We start from the raw sequence: 19,438 nt of genomic DNA, 5'->3' as shown, positions 1-19,438 counted from the left end.
TTTATGAAAAAAGGAGGGGAATAAGAGGCCAAAAATCAAAGAGAAAAATGAGCAAAAGCATGAGAGACAGTTTACAAAAAGAGAAAAGATGGCCTTTAAACATGAAAATATGTTCAACCTCAATAGTTAGAGAAATACAAATTAAATATACTGAGATACTATTCCTTATCTGCAGGGAGGCAAAGTTAAACAGCATGACAGTGCCTTGTGTTGGCAAGACTGTGGGAGAAGGGATACCCTCATACATTTCTCATGGACTACAAATTATTATAACCTTTATGGAGAGGAATTTACTAGTGTGTAGCAAAACCGTAGTGTATTTGCTTTTTAACCCATCAGTCCCACTTTTAGGAATTTATCTTGATCCCTAAATAAAGTCCATGCTTACTCAGATTGCTTCAGGTTATTGTTTACCTCATGTCTTTTCTGTGTTAACAGGATTCCATCCAGGATACCCATTACACTTAGTTCTCGTGACTCTTTAGGCTCCTGTTGTCTGTGACATTTTCTTTGTTTTTGATGACTTGGAAAGTTTTGAGGCTTAATGGCCAGGTATTTGGTAGAATGTTTCTCTGTTTGAATTTGTCTTGTTTTCCTCATGGTCGAACTGGAATAATGTGTTTTTGGGAGGAAGACCACAGAAGTAAAGTACATTTTCATCACATTTTAATCAAGGCTATGTACTGCAACATACTTACTCACTGTTGATGTTGACCTTGATCCACTGTGTCATCCAGGCTGGAGTACAGTAGTGTCATTTTGGATCACTGCAGCCTCAACCTCCCAGGCCTAGGTGATCCTCTCATCTCAACCTCCCAAGTAGCTGGGACTACAGACCATGCATCATGCACGAATAAGTTTTTGTATTTGTAGAGACAGGTTTTCACCATGTTGCCCAGGCTGGTCGTGAACTCTTGGGCTCAAGCGATTTGTCTTCCTTAGCCTCCCAAAGTGCTGGTATTACAGACGTGAGCCACTGCACCTGGCTAGGTTTCTCCACTTTGAAGTTATTATTTTCCTCCCTTTTCATAACTCTTTGGAAGGAAGTCACTATGCCCAGCCTAGACATAAGGACTGGGAAGTTACCCTGTTCCTCCAAGGCAGTGGAGTATCTACAGGCTTTCTGGAATTCTGTTCCGGAGAGTTGTCTGTTCTCCCCCATTTATTTACTTATGTCAATATGGGCTTATGTATATTTACTTTATACCCTGGATTATAATCCAATACTACTTTGTTTTGTTGTTCATATTGTTCTAGCTTTGGCCACTGAGAGTCTTTCAGTTACCTTTTTTCAAAAACAGTATAGCTATATATGTATACATATATATATGTGTGTGTGTGTGTGTGTGTGTGTTTGTGTGTGTGTGTGTGTGTGTGTGTGTGTGTGTGTGTATATATATATATATATATATTTTTTAAACAGGCCAGGCTTGGCGGCTCATTCCTGTAGTCCCAGCACTTTGGGAGTCTGAGGTGAGAGGACTGCTTGAGCACAGGAATTGGAGACCTACCTGGGCAACATAGTGAGACCCTGTTTCTACAAAAAAATTAAAATTGTATCACTAGATGACACATGCCTGTAGTCCCAGCTACTAACGAGGCTGAGATTGAGGTAGAAGGATCACTTGAGTTTAGGAGATTGAGGCTGCAGTAAGTCGTGACTGGGCCACTGCACTCCCGCCTGGGTAACAGAGTGAGACCCTGCCTCTTAAAAAAAAAATGTTTTTTTGAACCAACATATAATGACTTCTAGGATATAGTTAGTAAAGAAATCAAAGGACAAAACAGTATTTATAGTATCCTAGCGTTTGTATAAAAAAGGAGGAGATAAGCAAAACCTAGTTGTATATCTCCTCATTTGTGCAAAAAGAAACAAGATAACCGGAAGCTAATGAGATTCATTGTCTTCTGAGTGGTGGGTAGGAGCAAAGTAGAGAGAGTGGAGTGACACTTTTACAAAATCTTTTGGCCGGGGGTGGTGGCTCATGCCTGTAATCCCAGCACTTTGGGAGGCCAAGGCAGGCGGATCACTTGAGGCCAGGAGTTTGAGATCAGCCTGGCCAACATGGCAAAACTGCATTTCTACTAAAAATACAAAAATTAGCTGGGTGTGGTCGTGTGCACCTGTAATCCCAGCCACTCTGGAGGCTGAGGCAGGAGAATCACTTGAACCTAGGAGGCAGAGGTTGCAGTGAGCTGAGATTGTGCCGCTGCACTCCAGCCTGGGCGATAGAGCAAGGCTCAGTCTCAAAAAAAAAAAAAAATTATGCATTTTGTGTAAGTCTTGCTGTTTGAACTTTGTTAATGTTTCATACACTAAAAAAAAAAATGAAAAAAAGGATGAGCAGGATTGGGAAGAAAACTCAAAAATGGAATGCAAGCAAAACCAAACAAACCCATTTCAAAATAGTCATCTAATTACACTAAAGGGAAAAATGATCTAGGCTAAAGACAAAGTAGAGTTGTTGTTAGTAGTTTGGATTTGGCAGTGGCATGGATTGGCAATTCTGAAACTGGCTTCTGTGTATTCTGTGTATTCCAAGACTGAGCAAATAAGTTAACATATTGTAGATAGTAAGAGATAGATTTCTTACTGTCATAAATATGAAAGGGGAAAGGCTAGGATGAATCCTGTGATGTTGGATTGGAATTGGAGGTGTCAGTGTGAACTCATGGTTTTCAATATATATAAGATGTAGAATACATATATATGTGTGTGTATGTTTGTTTCATATATATACATTCAATATATGTTTTCCTGTAGCATTGTGCATATGTAAGGCCCAGATTTTGTTTTTAAATACCACTCTTCAGTCAACAGAAACAAGGATCCTTGGAGAAATGACTGATTCTAGGGCTAGGGCTGGGAAAGAACAAGAAGAACCTGCAACATCTTGTCCCAGAAAATAGGACATTTATCAAAGAATGATGGGGGCTGATTAAAAGGACAGGGCCCAGCTTGAAGGGATTCCCACTGACCAAAAAATGGGACAGGATTATAGTAGTGAAAATAATATAATCGAATAAGAATCCATGAGTCCAAACTTATATAAATATGTAAATGGATGAAAAGACCCCCCCAACCAAAAAAATGGATGAAAAGGAAAAGTTTCCCTTACAGTAGAATGCCAACAAAAATATAAGAGGAGTGCTAGAATTAGAAAATCACTGTTTGGTAACCATCCTAGTAATAATTGATTTAGTCAGTAATCATTAATAGAGCCTATACTAGTGGGTGAAAAGTTTGAGGAAGTAACTGGATAATTAAATGGTCTCAGAGTGTCTCCCCATAATAATTACAGAGGAAAAGCTAATAACTTCACAGTGTAGAAACTTGGTAGGTAGCTCCTTTCCTAGGTAATAAAAGTTAACATCACTAATGGGACAAATTGCCATGTGCCTTTTGATGTGATACACTGAAGACACAGGATCACTTCTAGGGTATTCCTGCCAAAAAGGCGTAACTTGAATAAAGTTGTGAAGAAACACCAGACAAACCCAAGTGAGGAGCATTTTGCAGAATAACTGGCCTATACTCTTTGAAATGTCAAGGTAATGAAAGACAAAGAGACAAGCTGCTTCAAATAAAGATTAAAGATTAAAAAAAAATTCTTTGAGTTGGGAAAAAAAAAAAAGACCGAAGAGACATGACAACTAAATGCAAAGGCAGTCTTGGACCAGGAAAAAAAAGACCACCCAAATTTTTTTGCTTTTTGCGTGAATGATATTATTAGGCCAGTGGGTGAAATTTGAGTAAGGTCTATAAATTAGATACTAGTATTATATTCATGTTAATTTCCTAATTTTGGTAATTGTATGGGGACTTAAATTTAAGTCCTTATTTTTTTTAGGAAATGTGCATTATATCTGCAACTTAATCAGGTTCGGAAGAAAAGCTTGTGTGTGTATGTAAGAGCTAGAAGGATAAAGCAAACGTGGTGAAATGTTAGCATTTGGAAATTCATTGTACTGTTCTTGTAACTTTTCTGTAAGTTTGAAATTGACAAATATTTTTAAAGACATCTCCTGTTATCAAGAAATATTTTACCTAAGTGATCTTTCTGAAGACTTTCACTTTTTAAGTGTTAAATTGAGCCCAGGAGTTTGAGGGTGTAGTGAGCTCTTATCTCACTGTGGCACTTCAGCTCAGGGAGGAGAGTGAGTCCACATCTCTCAACAATACCTAGTGACTTAACCGTAATTCTGCAGGTCTAGATCTAGGGGAAAAAAGTTAATTAAAAGTTTATGGGGAGGATGTTTTGCTCTGCCACCCAGGCTTGAGTGCACTGACACGATCATAGTTCACAGCAGCCTTGAACTCCTGGGCTCAAGTGATCCTTCTGCCTCATCTGCCTGAGCATATGGGACTACAGGTGTGTGCCATCATGCCTGGCTAATTAAATTTTTTTTTTTTTGGTAGAGACAGGCTCTCCTGTGTTGCCCAGGCAGGTCTCCTCAAGTTATCCTCCTGCCTTGGCCTCCCAAAATTCTGGGATTACAGGCATGAGCCACTGTGCCTGGCTTGATCTCAGTTATTTAATTAATAAAATGAGTGAATTATACTACTTAAGATGTCTTCTAGCCCTGAGTTTGTATAATTCTGTTTTAGTCTTTTTTTGTTGATGAGGCCATCATCCTGAATGTCCCTGTCTGTGCTGGAATGCTGCAGTGCTCTCCAATCTGCTTGAAGTGCATGACTGTTTTATCTCCAAATAGCCTACTTTGCTGTGCTTTTATCGTTCTTTTCATGCTTTATAGTTCTGCTGTGATCTTTGCAGAGAAATGTTATTTCCACAGTTTTCAGGTGTCTGTGGGTGGCTTCTGATCTACTGGCCTATTTTGCCTACATTTGTTGGCCAGACTTAGATATTCTTTCCATGTAAAGTTAAAATACAGAATTTAGAACAGCTGTTTTCCTCAAAGCTACTTGGAAATTCTTATGTAATTTTTTCTGATACATGAAAGTAATATGTAAATAATATATATCATTTTAGGTAGTATAAAAAAAGAAAGTATAGAGCCAACAAAAATTACCTTTGGTTCAACTATCCAGAGATAAATTCACTAAAAAGTGGGTTTTTCCAGCATTTAAAAATTTTCATATTTTCCCTCTTTTTCTCTTCTTCCTATTAGCATTTTGAAATGCCCACAGTTTTTCTATCCTGGGAAGATGAATATATAAGATTCCTTCCCATAATCCCAGCCTTCTGGTATTTTGCGTTAGCGTCCCTTTCAGAGCTAGCTATTGAGAGGATACTGCTTGCTTCTTACACACTGGCTTCTACCCTCACTAGCATCACAGAACGACCAAGATCATGAATGACTGCTCTACTGCCAAATTTGGTGAATGTTTTCAGTAGTAGTTAACTTACTTTTCTCCCAGCAGCATTAGATTCCCTCTCAAAACACCCTTCCACAGGCTTCTATCATACCTTTCTCTTCTCTAGTTTTCTGTAAGTTTTTTGGCCACTCTTCAGTGTCCTTGGCAGACTCCTGTCTACCCTAGGCTACATCTTCTTGCAAAAAATCATTCACTTTAATGGTTTCAATAACTCTCAAATCTGTATCTTTGGCTCAGATTTCCTCTGAATTCCAGGTCTGTTTATCTCAACTAGATAGTGGACTTAACTGTTCTACCAATAAACTCAACAGGTCCAGAGACAAATTCATCTTATCTTCTTTGAAAAACCTCTGCTGTCATTCTTAGCTGGAAGCCAGTGTCATCTTTAATTCCTCCATCTGCCTCACCTCTTCCTGTGAGCCTTTACCAGGTCCTGTCCGTTCTCTGCTGAATCTCTGTTGAACCATTGTTCTCCTTTGCTAGTGCCACTGCCATAGTCTATGCCAACACTTTTATTGGGGCCACCTGTAAAGGACTCCTATCTGGTCTCCTGGCGGTTTTGTTTTCTTCTTTGCCTAAATTCATTTTCCATATTGCATTTAGAGTGATCTTTCAAAAATAAGTTTAATCATAGTTACTTTTTTTTTTTTTTTGAAACGGGGTCTAACTCTGTTGCCCAGGCTGGAGTGCAGTGGTGTGATCTTGGCTCACTACAGCCTCTGCCTCCCGTATTCAAGTGATTGTCCTGTCTGAGCCTCCTTAGTAGCTGGGATTACTGGCACCTGCCACTACGCCTGGCTAATTTTTGTGTTTTTAGTAGAGCCAGGATTTCACCATGTTGGTTAGGCTGGCCTCAAATGCCTGACTTCATGTGATCCGCCAGCCTTGGCCTCCCAAAGTATTGCAATTAGAGACATGAGCCGCTGCGCCCTGCCCGTTGTTACCTTTTGAATAGATCCCTTTGCCTATAGAATGCATTATAAATTTCTTGCCTTCTGTTCAAGTCCTTAATGAAACTTATCCCTAAGTAGGTCTTAGGTTTTACCACTCACCCACAGCTCTTTCCCCCTCATTCCTGTGGTCTCTTTCTTTTTTTTCTTTTTGCAAGTATATGGGAGAATGGTATTTCTGTCTTTTAAGCCTTTATACATACTTTTTCCTTTGCTGAACTTAGAGCATTCCTCCTGCTTCAACTTACTGTTTGTTAAACCAGGTTTTATCATCCTTCAGCTTTTCTTCAGCTTAGTTGGTCATTTCCTTTTCCCTTTCCTGACCTAGATTCTCCTGGTACAATCACTCTATTTGGGTAGCATCAAACATACATTGTGGCATTTCTCACACTTTTTGGTCTCAGGACTCTTCTGCACTCTTTGACATTATTGAGGACTCTAGGCAGCTATTGTTTATATGGGTGATATCTACCAATATTTATTGGATTAGAAATGACGAAGGCTGATAAATTAAAAAATTTATTTTAAAGTTACAGTGATAAATTATACTTTTACATGTTAGGATTACATGTTAGCATATTTTTCACAAAAATCTTGTTTTTAAAACCAGAAAAAAGTGAAAAGAATGGCATTGCTTTTGTATATTTTTAGTGTCTGAATTAATAAAATATACCTGAATTCTCAAGTCTGCCTTTACATTCAATCTGTTGTGATAATTAGACTTCATGAAGCCTTGTGAAAACTCCACAATACCCTTGTGCGAGGACGAAAATGAACAAAATAAATGTTTTTGTATTATTGAGAAGATAGTTTTGACCTTGTACATTCCCTGAAAAGGTCTCTGGACTACACTTTGAGAAACACTGCTTTATGGCAGTCACTTCTTATTTGTCTCTCTCCCTCTGATTATGTACTGTGAAAGTGGTGCCCAGGTCCACTTTGCTCACTTCTGTATCCCTGGTCCCTGGGACATTGTTCTTCCTGTAAAACGTTCTCAGATGTCTGTTGATTGACTTATTCAGACAATTACTCGGTTGTTTTGATTCTCAAGAAATAGACACCAGGCACTAGAGACTTACTCCATGAAAGTGTAAGAAAATTGTAGCCCTCGGGCATTTCTTCCACCAATTTCTCTGGGGCATTTGGGTCTAATATATTTCATGTAACATCACAAGAGTATAATTCTCATTTTAGCTTAGTTAATGTTGAGGTAAACGGAAGCACGTACATTAATTTTTGTCATGGATTTTTGAATTAAGATGTACATTTATGGAATGATATGAATAAATGTAAACTATGAAATATTGCCTTCTCTTATTTTTACTTGACTAGAAGGGGAAGAAATGCATTGTCGGCCGGGCGCGGTGGCTCAAACCTGTAATCCCAGCACTTTGGGAGGCCGAGGCGGGTGGATCACGAGGTCAAAAGATCCAGACCATCCTGGTCAACATGGTGAAACCCCGTCTCTACTAATACAAAAAATTAGCTGGGCACGGTGGCGCGTGCCTGTAATCCCAGCTACTCAGGAGGCTGAGGCAGGAGAATTGCCTGAACCCAGGAGGCGGAGGTTGCGGTGAGCCGAGATCGCGCCATTGCACTCCAGCCTGGGTATCAAGAGCGAAACTCCGTCTCAAAAAAAAAAAAAAAAAAAAAAAAAAAAAAAAAGAATATATATATAACTTTAATACTGGCATTTGATGCTAGCTGGCTGTTTTGCCCATTAGTTAGTGTAAATTTTTCGTTGTGTTAATGTTCTTTTCTTTTTGATATATTTTTGGAAAGGCTGATATTGGTTGTTCCTTTATATGTATAGTGCTTCCTTCAGAAGCTCTTGTAAAGCAGGCCTGGTGGTGGTGAACTCTCTAAGTACTTGTTTGTTCACAAAGGATTTAATTTTTCCTTCTATTATAAAACTTAGTTTGGCTGGATAGGAAATTCTGGGTTGAAAGTTCTTTTCTTTAAGGATGTTAAATATTGGTCCCCACTCTTTTCTGGCTTGTAGGGTTTCTGCTGAGAGGTCTGCTGTAAGTCTGATAGGTTTCCCTTTATGGGTAACCTGACCTTTCTCTCTGGCTGCCCTTAGTATTTTCTCCTTCATTTCAACCCTAATAAATCTGGCGATTATGTGCCTTGGGGTTGGTCTTCTTGAAGAATATCTTTGTGGTGTTCTCTGTATTACCTGGAGTTGAATATTACCCTGCCTTGCCAGGTTGGGAAAGTTTTCCTGAATGATACCCTGAAGAGTATTTTCCAACTTGGATTCATTCTCTTCGTCACATTCAGGTACACCTATCAAATGTAAATTAGGTCTTTTCACATAGTCCCATATTTCCTGGAGACTTTGCTCATTCCTTTTCATCCTTTTTTCTCCAATCTTGTCTTCTCGTTTCATTTCACTGAGCTGGTTCTCGACTTCTGATATCCTTTCTTCTACTTGATCAATTTGACTGTTTAAACTTGTGCATGCTTCGCGAAGTTCTCGTGTTGTGTTTTTCAGCTCCATCAATTCACTTATATTCCTCTCTAAATTGTCCATTCTCGTTAACATTTCGTCAAACCTTTTTTCAAGGTTCTTAGTTTCTTTGCATTGGGTTAGAACAAGTTCTTTTAATTCACAGAAGTTTCTTATCACCCACGTTTTGAAACCTGCTTCTGTTATTGGAACACACTCGTCATCTATTAAGCCTTGTTCCGTTATTGATGAGGAATTGTGATCCCCTGTAGAGGGAGAGGCATTCTGATTTTGAGTATTCTCTGCCTTTTTACGCTGGTTTCTTCCCTTCATTATATATTTATCCATCTGTCGTCTTTGTAATTACCGACCTTCCAACTAAGTCTCCGAGCTGACGTCCAACTTTTGATTCCCAGCACTGAAATCTGAGCAATCCACTGCACCAGCCAAAACAGCGGTGTTAAGATTGAAGGTGCTTTTCTGCCCGGGAATCTCTGGACTCTGCACCAAAAACTGGCACGCTAAGGCACCTGCAAAACCGCCGCGCCGGCCTCGAGTCACCCTGGCGACCCGTGGGGCTCCTCTGCTGGGAATCTCCTGGTCCGTGAGCAACAAATATTCATCTGAAAGTGTGGCGTCCTCTCGTTCTCTGCGCTTTCACTGGGAACTACGAGCCCGAGCTGCTAGTGATCGGCCATCTTAGATCTCTCTCTCGAAAATTTTTTTTAATTAAAAAATTTATTCTGTAAAGGTCATTAGGTAACAAATAGCAGACTTTAGTCTATCTTAAATGCTTCCTAGAAAACCTGACCAGTTTCAGTGTGGACCTGAAACGTACATTTAAAGTAGTGGTAAAGCAGGAAGAAAATAAATAGCATGAGGCATAGCTTATTAATTATGTGTTGTCTGGTTTCCATGAAAGCCTTAATTAGAACAAAAAGGAAAATTTGTGCTTATTACTACAACTATCAAGTTCAGCATTTATGACATGCCATTATAAAGCAGATCACCATGCTGCCTGACCCACCCTTGAAAATCGTGAAGTGCAAACACACTAATTATGTTCTTACTAAAATTCAGGTTCTTAACTTCAGGCTTCAGCTTCACCTGCTTTAGAGCACTCATACTTTTTACCACGATAATAGTAATAGGACTTGAAACAACTAGGAGATTTTTATTTTATTTTTGAAACAAAGCAGACTGAACTTCAGGAAGATTTCCTTATATTGTAAATCGATGTCTTATTTATATGACCTTTATAAAGCATCTAATTATAGTGTTATGTGATTTTTTTGTTTTGTTTTTGGGTTTTTTTTTTTGAGATGGAGTTTTGCCCTTGTTACCAAGGCTAGAGTGCAATGATGTGATCTTGGCTGACTGCAGCCTCTGCCTTCTGGGTTCAAGTGATTCTCTTGCCTCAGCCTCCTGAGTAGCTGGGATTATAGGCATGTGCCACCACGCCTGGCTAATACTGTAATTTTAGTAGAGATGGGATTTCTCCGTGTTGGTTAGGCTGACCTCAAACTCCCAACCTCAGGTGATCCTCCCGACTCAGTCTCCCAAAGTGTTGAGATTACAGGCGTGAGCCACTGTGCCCGGCTGTGTTACCTATTTGATGTATTTTGGTGACAGTTTGAGTGGGAGGAAATGAGAAAAGGGCTCCAGCACTAGGCGTTCATTAGATAACTCTTTTACAGGACAGTGTTTGCTAGTGAAATTATTCATTGCCTGTGTATGGCAGTGTGGTCACACTGCAGCTTGACATCAGTCCCTGTAATAGAGAATGGATTGTGCTATGATTTTTAACATTTCCCTTAAGAAAGGAGTGTTAGGTTATGATAAAACTTTTACACTGTGTTTGTGAGGTTTTGGTGAGTTATTAAGTAGTCTTCCATTTTATCTAGAAAAAGCCTTTAAATCTTTGTTCTATTTGTAGAACATTTATTCCTTCTTTGTAAGAAGAACCAGGATAATTTGTTCTTTTGTATACAGTTGAATCCTTGAACAGCTTGGGAGTTAGGGGCACTAATCCCCACCCAGTTGAAAGCCCACATATAACTTTTGACTTCCTGAAAACTTGACTGAGAGTTTCCTCTTGTCTGGAAGCCTTACTGATAGCATAAATAGTTGATTTACACATATTTTGTATGTTATATGTGTTATATATTGTATTCATACAATAAAATAAACTAGAGAAAAGATCATGAGAAAATACATTTGTAGTACTGTATTGTATTTATCCATTTTTGTAAGTTTATGTCCTCTGTTTACAAGATGACATATGTCAGTCTGAAAAGGTAGACAACCATAGCTGCAGACCCCAATCTGCAGTACAGTTCAAGTAACTCTACTTTTTCTTGTGATTTCGTAACTTCTCTCTGCTGCTTGGGAGCACTTCCAGCATCACCAGTGGCACCTCCTATGGGTTCCATGATGTTATTAAAGGTTTATGGTTATTGCAGTAAACATAACCTGCTTGCTGTGTAGTTATTGGTATCCCACGGTGTTTTAAGTGGATCCTTGTAACACTTGAGCCCACTGTAATAGCAATAGAAGATGACTTCAAAATTATTACAGTAGTTTAGTATATACTGCAGTTAATGTAGTTATGGTTTGATACATCTTTATGTTTGCTAACATTTCTCTCAGCTTTGAGTGGTGCCATCTATGTTTTGTTGTTTGTATGTGTTTTGATAAATTTTAACTTTTTATAATTTGTATATGTTTGATGGTAGTAAATGACAAAATAGACTAGTATTTACACGTTTTATGCATTTATGCCGTACCTTTTTCTTAATTTGTTTTTGATATTTCTAGGCTGTGGTGGTTCATCTGTGAGTTTTTTTTAAATAGTTACAAATGTTCAAAAACTTTTTCGATATATTTACTGAAAAAAATCCATGTATAAGTGGACCCACGTAGTTGAAATCCATGTTGTTCAGTGGCCAACTGTGTTTTATACATGTGATTTAACTATTACTTGTTTATTAACAAAGTAACATGGTAAACTCATTCTGTAGGAGTATTTAAATTTTATGTGCCCTAAACCTTGGCATACTATGGGATGAAATATTTAACTCCTTTTCTTCCTTTTAGCACAACATTCTGAAATTTTTTGGTCATTGTAACGATTTTGATCGGGAGGTGAGAAAATGCCTGAAGGAGGAGGTAAGAAAAGTGTCAAAGGATGGATATGGTTGAACGTAGAAAAGATCATTTTTGAATGTTGTATATTACTGCCATTATTGAATTTTTGCCAAATTTTAGTGTAACAGAGAATTGAGTTTACATGTATGACCTTCTCTCTGTTAAAGAGAATAAGTGAAAGCTTTTCTGGGGACAGTTTTAGAACATAGCCTTTTTGCCATGAACACAAATGAGGAAAACAACTTCCTTTATGATAATTACTGTAGATCATCTGGATGAATTTTAAGGTGTAGGAAGTTGCATCTCTGGCTGGCAGAATAACTTCTATCAGTCACCTGTTAGCTGATTGGCAGGTAACTGAAACTCTGGGCATATATATATACATACACATACATACATACATACACACATATATATATATACACACACACACATACACACTCACACACATATATATAAATTGAGGAAGTTAGAATTAGGCTCTTCTCAGCTTTAACATTCTGAATTTCTTTGTAGTTATGCTTTGTGTAAGCCATAGGGATCGAATTTGACTTGTTTTGGAAGACTGTCATCTCCTGAACTTGATTTTAGGCTATGACTTGGACTTGGGCACATAGCCAAAGTACATAGTTCATTATCTTTTTCCAGGTACTGCCAACCAAGCAGAGTGCATTTTAAACCTTTGAAAAGAAATTTGATTCAATTTCTGTTTTGTACATCAGATTTTTTGTGTCCAGATCTTTTAAAAATATATGATGGCTAAAATTTTGCCTTTCAACTTTCATTTTTGTTATTTTTGAACTCTTTTTTTTTTTAGCCTCAGATGAAAGGTTTAAGTATAATATTTGAAGTTGTCCAGCATCTTTCTTTTGATTTTGTTTTCTGCTCAGGCTTTTTTTTTCCCCTTCCTGGATTTCCTTTTCAGTGTGACACTTACCTTTACTGGTCAAAGAACATTTTGGCGTTCTGAGTCAAGAGTAATAGTTTATTTTTTTCTTTTGAGACAGAGTCTTGCTCTGTCATCTAAGCTGGAGTGCAGTAGGGTGATCATAGCTTACAGAGGCCTCAAACTCAAGTGATCCTCCCACCTCAGCCTCCTGAGTAGCTAGGACCACAGGTGTGTACCACTGTGCCTGGCTAAGGTTTTGTACATTTTTTTTGTAGAGATAAGTCTCGCTGTGTTGCCCAGGGTGGTCTCATTCTCCTAACCTTAAGCAGTCCTCCCACCTTGGCCCCCCAGAGTGCTGGGATTATAGACATGAGTCACCATGCCCAGTCTTATTAGCGTTTTTAAATGATTTATTGAACATATTTGTCTTTCATATGAAGAAACCAGTCTATATGAAAACTACATCTAGGGCAGTATTTCTATTTTAATAGTAAGCTTATGAGCTGGCCTCTGTAATCCCAGCTTCTCGGGAGGCTGAGGCAGGATTACAGGAGGTGAAAAGTTTGAGGCCAACCTGGGCAATATAGTAAGACCCTGTCTCTTAAGAAATCTCTTAAAATTTAGCCGTGTTGTGGCATGCACCTGTTGTCCCAGCAACTTGGAGGCTGAGATGGGAGGATCACTAGGGAGCCCAAGAGTTCAAGTCTGCAGTGAACTATCTATCTAGATCGCCACTGTGCTTCAGCCTAGGTAACAGAGTGAGACCCTCTAAAAGATAATATTGGCTGGGCGTGGTGGCCCACGCCTGTAATCCTGGCATTCTGAGAGGCCAAGGTGGAGGATCACCTGAGGTCAGGAGTTTGAGACAAGCCTAGCCAACATGGTGAAACCCTGTCTCTACTAAAAATACAAAAAAATTAGCCAGACATGGTGGTGGGTGCCTGTAGTCCCTGCTACTCCTGAAGCTGAGGCAGGAGAATCACTTGAATCTGGGAGGCACAGGTTGTGGTGAGCCCAGATCATACCACTGCGTTCCAACCTAGGCGACAGAATGAGACTCTGTCTCAAAAAAATAAATAAATAGTAAGCTTATGGAAAAATACAGTTCATCCTATTTTATTTGGTATAGCTATTTGTTTTTTACATACTTGCAGCTGCATAACGTAGCTTTTTTCCTGTGTTTAGATTTTTTTCCCCCTAGAGTTCAGAAATTTTGCCACTGCTTTGTCAGTTAGATCTTCATATGAAATTGTCTTCTTAGCTGACCTGAGATCTGTTAGTGACTATTTGGTAGACTGTTGAAGATATTTTTCTTATTTGTCTGACTTTGTTTTCATGTACATTTTATGTGTTTTCCTTGACTTATTTTCTAAGTCCTCTATGTAGTTTTATGTTGCTTTATTCCCTAATTTGTAGATATTTTTCTGGCTGCTTGTCCATCACTAATCCTTTGAGTCTGCACTGATGTGTTTCTTCTGTACTCTTAATGCTTGCTTTAAATGCTCTCCTGCTACTCTTTGCTTCATGTGTCATCTGATTACTTCATTCTGTGAAGCTTTTAAGTAGAAAAGAGTATGGCCATTTCTTTCTGAGACTCTGCTGTGTCACTGCTTTTATTCTTTATTTTTTTATTTTTTTAAAGGATGAGGTCTTGGTGTGTTGCCCAGGATGGTCTGAAACTACTGGGCTAAAGCTGTTCTCCCATCTTGGCCTCCCAAAGTGTTGGGTTATAGGTGTGAGCCACTGCACCTGGCCTTTTGTTCTTCTTACTGAAAAAAAAATCACTAATAGTACTTTTGTGGCATCCTTTTTTGTGTCTCTTAATTGTTTTGTGTGGGGTTAATTGGCCTTTCATTCTGTCTGTATTGTTTAATGGAGTTTTGTGAATAACTTAGTATTCACCTTTTCCCCCCTTTTATTCAGGGACCATCTTGACTTCCTTTGGAGATATCTTCACATATTTTAATGTAGACTATATTTTAATTTGCTCTGTAACTTATTTTATCGGCCTGCTACAAAGTATTTACTTCTGAAGACTTACCCTTAAGACCCTTCTCAATCTGATTGCTGGGGGCAATCTAGTAGACATGATGAAAGATATATATGAAAGCTTTTTCTCAGCAGATATCGCTCCTTGTTCTAGAATAGTGTTTTTGATTTTTTCCCCCAACAATTTTATGAGTAAATTTAATGTATGATAGATAAAGTGAATGACTTTGAAGGGGCTTGGTGCTTCATGTGTAATTTGAAGTAGTCTTTTGACAAGGAAGGAAAAAAGTTTGAAAACTACCATTCTAGGAGATATGTTAGAATACTTCAATCAAAACTTTCAAGAAAAAGTTTTAAGAGAACTCTTAAAGATTGTCTAGCCAACTTTTTTTTTTTTTTTTTTTTTTTTTGTGGGGCAGAGTCTTGCTTTGCTCTGTTGCCAGGCTAGAGTGCAGTGGGTGATCTCGGCTCACTGCAACCTCCGCCTCCCGGGTTCAAACAGTTCTCCTGCCTCAGCCTCCCAAGTAGCTGGGACTACAGGTGTGCGCCACCATGCCTGTAGCTAATTTTTGTATTTTTAGTAGAGATAGGGTTTCACCATGTTGGCCAGAATGGTCTTCATCTCTTGACCTGATGATCCTCCCGCCTCAGCCTCCCAAAGTGCTGGGATTACAGGCGTGAGCCACCACGCCTGGCCTAGCCCAACTTCTTATATTTGAAGTTATTGACCCAGAAGAGTGAAGTAACTCAAAGTCATGAATCTCCACATTACTCTCTCGGGTGGTAGGGTTCATTCCTGATTAGCTCTGTATCACTAATCTTTAATTTCTGTGGCCTTGCTCTCCAGATCTGTGACTCCTAAAATATTTTGATGTTTAACTGTTAATGTGTTTTCAATTTTCTCTATTTGAATTTACTTTTACCCTTTTCCTCTTCTGCCCAGGGGAAAACACATTCATTCGCCTTTGAAGTGTGTTGGATTAATGTATATATTGTAAGCATATAAATATATACATATAAAAACTACCAAGTTTCTCTGCTTTAAATATAGGCTATTTGAGAATATCTAAGTGCCAGGCTCTGTGTCACCTGTTGTTTATAACCTGCTGGCCAGATAAGAATACTAGGCTGAAAACCTCTTGAGATGAAAACTGCATCTATATGCACCTGATTAAGAAACATAGGATTTGGGGAGAAGTATCAGGTTTGTTAACTGTTCATGATTAAGAAACCTTGGGAAGTTCAGCTGACTATATTTTTATATGAGTCATTAGGATAACACGGTTGCTAAGAGCCAGATACTGTTTTGATAATACCTAAAGAAATATAATGTGAGTTGATCATAAGATCTAGGCCCACTGTAGTCCATGTCTGTCATTGTGACTAGAGCACTGTATTCAGTTTTGGTTGTGATTTTTTTTTTTGTGGGGAGGGGTGTAAGAGGCATTGATGTTAAAGTGCTTTATAGAATAAAAGTGATTTTATAGATTAGATATTAAAAGACAGAGGCTGTTCTGTGCATCAGTTGTAGAAACCAGTAACGTTCAGCCCAAAAGGTAGTAAGTGGGTTATCTGTAATCAAATGTTTGAAAATGATAGCAGACAAGAAGAAATAAAAGGTGGTAGTTTACAGGAAAGCACTTCTTGGTTTAAAATGAAAAACTTTGGAAAAACTAGAATTCTCCAGCAGTTAGACAGGCTACCTCTCAAAGTAGTGAGCCTCTCAACTAGGAGTGCTCAGCAGAAGTTAGAGTACTTGTTAGACTGAGCCCCTGAGAACATGGACAGAATTTATCCATCTTAAATACTTATTTAATTTATATTTTGGGAAGAAATTGATTGAGCAATCATTTGTACATCTATTAGGATGTAAATGCTGTACTGTATTGAGTGAAATTGTGCAATATTAGATATTCTCCAAGGTCATTATTTCCAATCTCAGATTTAGTTAAATAAAATATAAGAATTCTGTTAGTAAGAACATTTTTTAAAAATTTAACCCCTATTAACCTCAAAGAACATTTATATTTTGCAAATATTTCTAAACCGTAAACTGCTATAGTTACATAATCTGCTCTCTCTTTTCTCCCCCCTCTTCCTTTTATTTTCCAGTACATAGAAAAGAGGAACAAGAGCAGGGAGCATGGCATTGCAATGCGAAAGAGACTTACTAATCTTCCAGAGGAATCCGAAAAATAAATTGTATTTTCACTGGATGCCTTGGCTGAGAGAAGACCTAAAGACTCTGGGTTGATACATGAAATGGTCCTGTCTTATTTGGTCTCCAGAATCCTTTGAATGGAAAGTGACCTGTGAGAAATTGAACCATGGAGAAATATGAAAACCCTGGATTCTGAATATTTGTTGGGCAGAGTGTTTAGTACCATCTCCCCTTTACCAACAAACCTGACTTCACCATGTTTCTTCCCTTTGCCTACAGCCAGTTAATATCTGAGTAACTAATCTCCGTCAATAAAATAATTTATTCAAATTTTTTTTCTCCTTTCACTTACATTCTTCTGGCATTAGGGCAAAATGATGCCATTAGGCTCTTTCTTTTTGACAACATGATGTTGAAGAGTTCTGGGGAAATCCCAGCAGTGTTAACTGTTTGAAAATGTTCCAATTTTACTGTTTTTAAAGAGTGATTTTCTAAATGATTAAAATTTTTTTTAAATCATTAAGAAATGATTGTCTGCCTGGGCGACAGACTCTTTGAGACACGCTGGAGCGCAGTGATGCAATCTTGGCTCACTGCAACCTCCGCCTCCTGGGGTCAAGCAATTCTCCTGCCTCACCCTCCCTGGTAGCTGGGAATACAGGCACATGCTCCCACAACTGGCTGATTTTTGTATTTTTGATAGAGGTGGGGTTTTGCCATTTTGGCCAAGCTGATCACAAATTCCTGAGCTCAGGTGATCCCAAAGTGTTGGGATTACAGGTGTGAGCCACTGTACCCAGACTAAAAGTTTAAATATTTATACTTAACATTGATAAAATTACATCTGGTTAGGATTTGAATCTTAGCAGACTTTGCTTTCCCATTTGGTTGAATGTGCCCACTTGAGGGGCCTCCTGGACATTAACCTTAGGCCAATGTATCTCCTCTCTGCTGAGTACAGGGCTCTTCTTCCCATGCCCAATTCTAGCAGTTGTCTCATCTGTTCTTCTTCCAACTGTTTCTGAGACCTGTGACAGTCTGGAAGTCAGCAGCTTCTAGTTGCAGCCACAGCAGGGGCTTGGTCTTCTTGTCAGGTGTCAGGCTGAGCTGTGAGCTCCTTCTGTTGGAGTTCTGTGTATAATGTCCAGCATGAGGCCTTCTTGGTGTCGGTGTTTAATAAGTGATTTCCCCATCACAGGAGGTACTCAAGAAGCTGGACCTTCACTCAGCAAGTCTATTACAGAGCATAGCAGATATTCAGTGAAAGGATGGGGAAAGAACCAGAATGAATTCTGAAGTACCTTCTAAGACAAAGTATATGAATATTTATTCAGTCCCCCTAGTGTCAGGGAGTACAGATACAGAAATGAGACATTTTGCCTTCAGATCTTTGTAGTAAACTGATAAATTGACTTTTAGTCACCTATAATCATCAGTGCCATGATTAGGTAGGTGTCATAGAAGACATAGAACATTTGTGTTCAAGTCTTCATGAAGAAGGAGCTATTCTAAGAAAGTTATTTAGCAAAGATGACCTTTGACAAATGAGTGAAAATGGGATACAATCTGAGGCACTTTAAGTCATTTAGCATGACTAGAATATGGGAGCTTAGAGTGGAGGAAGATCACAGACAGCTTTGGAATCTGTTGGAATTTTATTTTCAATGCTGTGATGGCCAGTTGCAGTTCTTAATATGGTGATTAGGGATTTGGGGAGAGGAGTTAGTTGGAAGGCTGATATATTTGAATTTGTATTTTAGTAAGATTTTTCTGGTTATAGTTTGGGGGATACATTGGAGGGGAAGGAAGATTACGCCCAGGGAGACCAATTAGATTTTTGTCCTAACTTAAGTGAGAAATGAGGGCCTGAATTAAAGATGTGGCTTTGGGAATCGAGGAATGACTATTCAAGCATGTTGTCAGCATGACTGGCTAAGTGTAGGGTTTAAAGAAGCATCTAGGATATCTCAGGCGTTCAATTTGTGCCTGCATGGGAAAGAGTACTGGGGAACTGAAGTGTGTGGAAGATCCGAGGGGAGATGACTTACGGGATGCTGCTGGCTATTGAGGTCTGTATCTCATTGGAGTCACCTAAGTAATATATGAGTACATTTTTATGGGATATTCAAATCACCTACTGTTTTTAGGTCTTACTCTCTGTGTATTCCAGCTGTTGCTGATCCCTGTAGAATAAAGTACATATTCAAGGCCTATGGCAATGATCTACCTTTCCAGCTCTCTCTAGGAAGGGAGTTTGAGAGTTAGCTGGAGCACAGGGAGCAAGAGAGAGGGTGGCGTGAGCTGAGGGGACACAGGTGGGCAGGGCCAGAACACATGGGCCTTAGAAACCACCTCAGGGAAGTTACATGTTTGAAGGTTTTAGGGATTGGTTATGATTTTATTTATTTATATTTTATAAAGATCTTTCTGGTTATTTGGTGAAGAGTTACGGTTAAACCAATTCAACCCAGTGTCAGTACTTGTCACATAGAGTTACGGTGATGATTGG

General features: G+C 38.8%; 1 protein-coding gene across 1 annotated transcript in view; it reads left to right on the top strand.

Annotated features, from left to right (window-relative positions):
- CMC2 (C-X9-C motif containing 2) overlaps positions 1 to 17,260 on the top strand; it is a 36,003-nt gene extending 18,743 nt beyond the window's left edge. Inside the window, exons 3-4 of the mRNA XM_012466162.2 lie at positions 11,840 to 11,911; positions 16,881 to 17,260. Of these exons, the coding sequence (XP_012321585.2) occupies positions 11,840 to 11,911; positions 16,881 to 16,967 (159 nt within the window). The 3' untranslated portion in view covers positions 16,968 to 17,260. The remainder of the gene's footprint in view (positions 1 to 11,839; positions 11,912 to 16,880) is intronic.
- The last annotated feature ends 2,178 nt before the right edge of the window (positions 17,261 to 19,438 follow it).

This window comes from Aotus nancymaae, unplaced genomic scaffold, assembly GCF_030222135.1.
Source record: "Aotus nancymaae isolate 86718 unplaced genomic scaffold, 86718_ANA_hifiasm-v0.15.2.pri h1tg000030l, whole genome shotgun sequence".
In the NCBI taxonomy this organism is placed as follows: domain Eukaryota; kingdom Metazoa; phylum Chordata; class Mammalia; order Primates; family Aotidae; genus Aotus; species Aotus nancymaae.
Note: the sequence above shows the minus strand (reverse complement) of the source record. Positions and strands in the feature narration are given on the sequence as shown.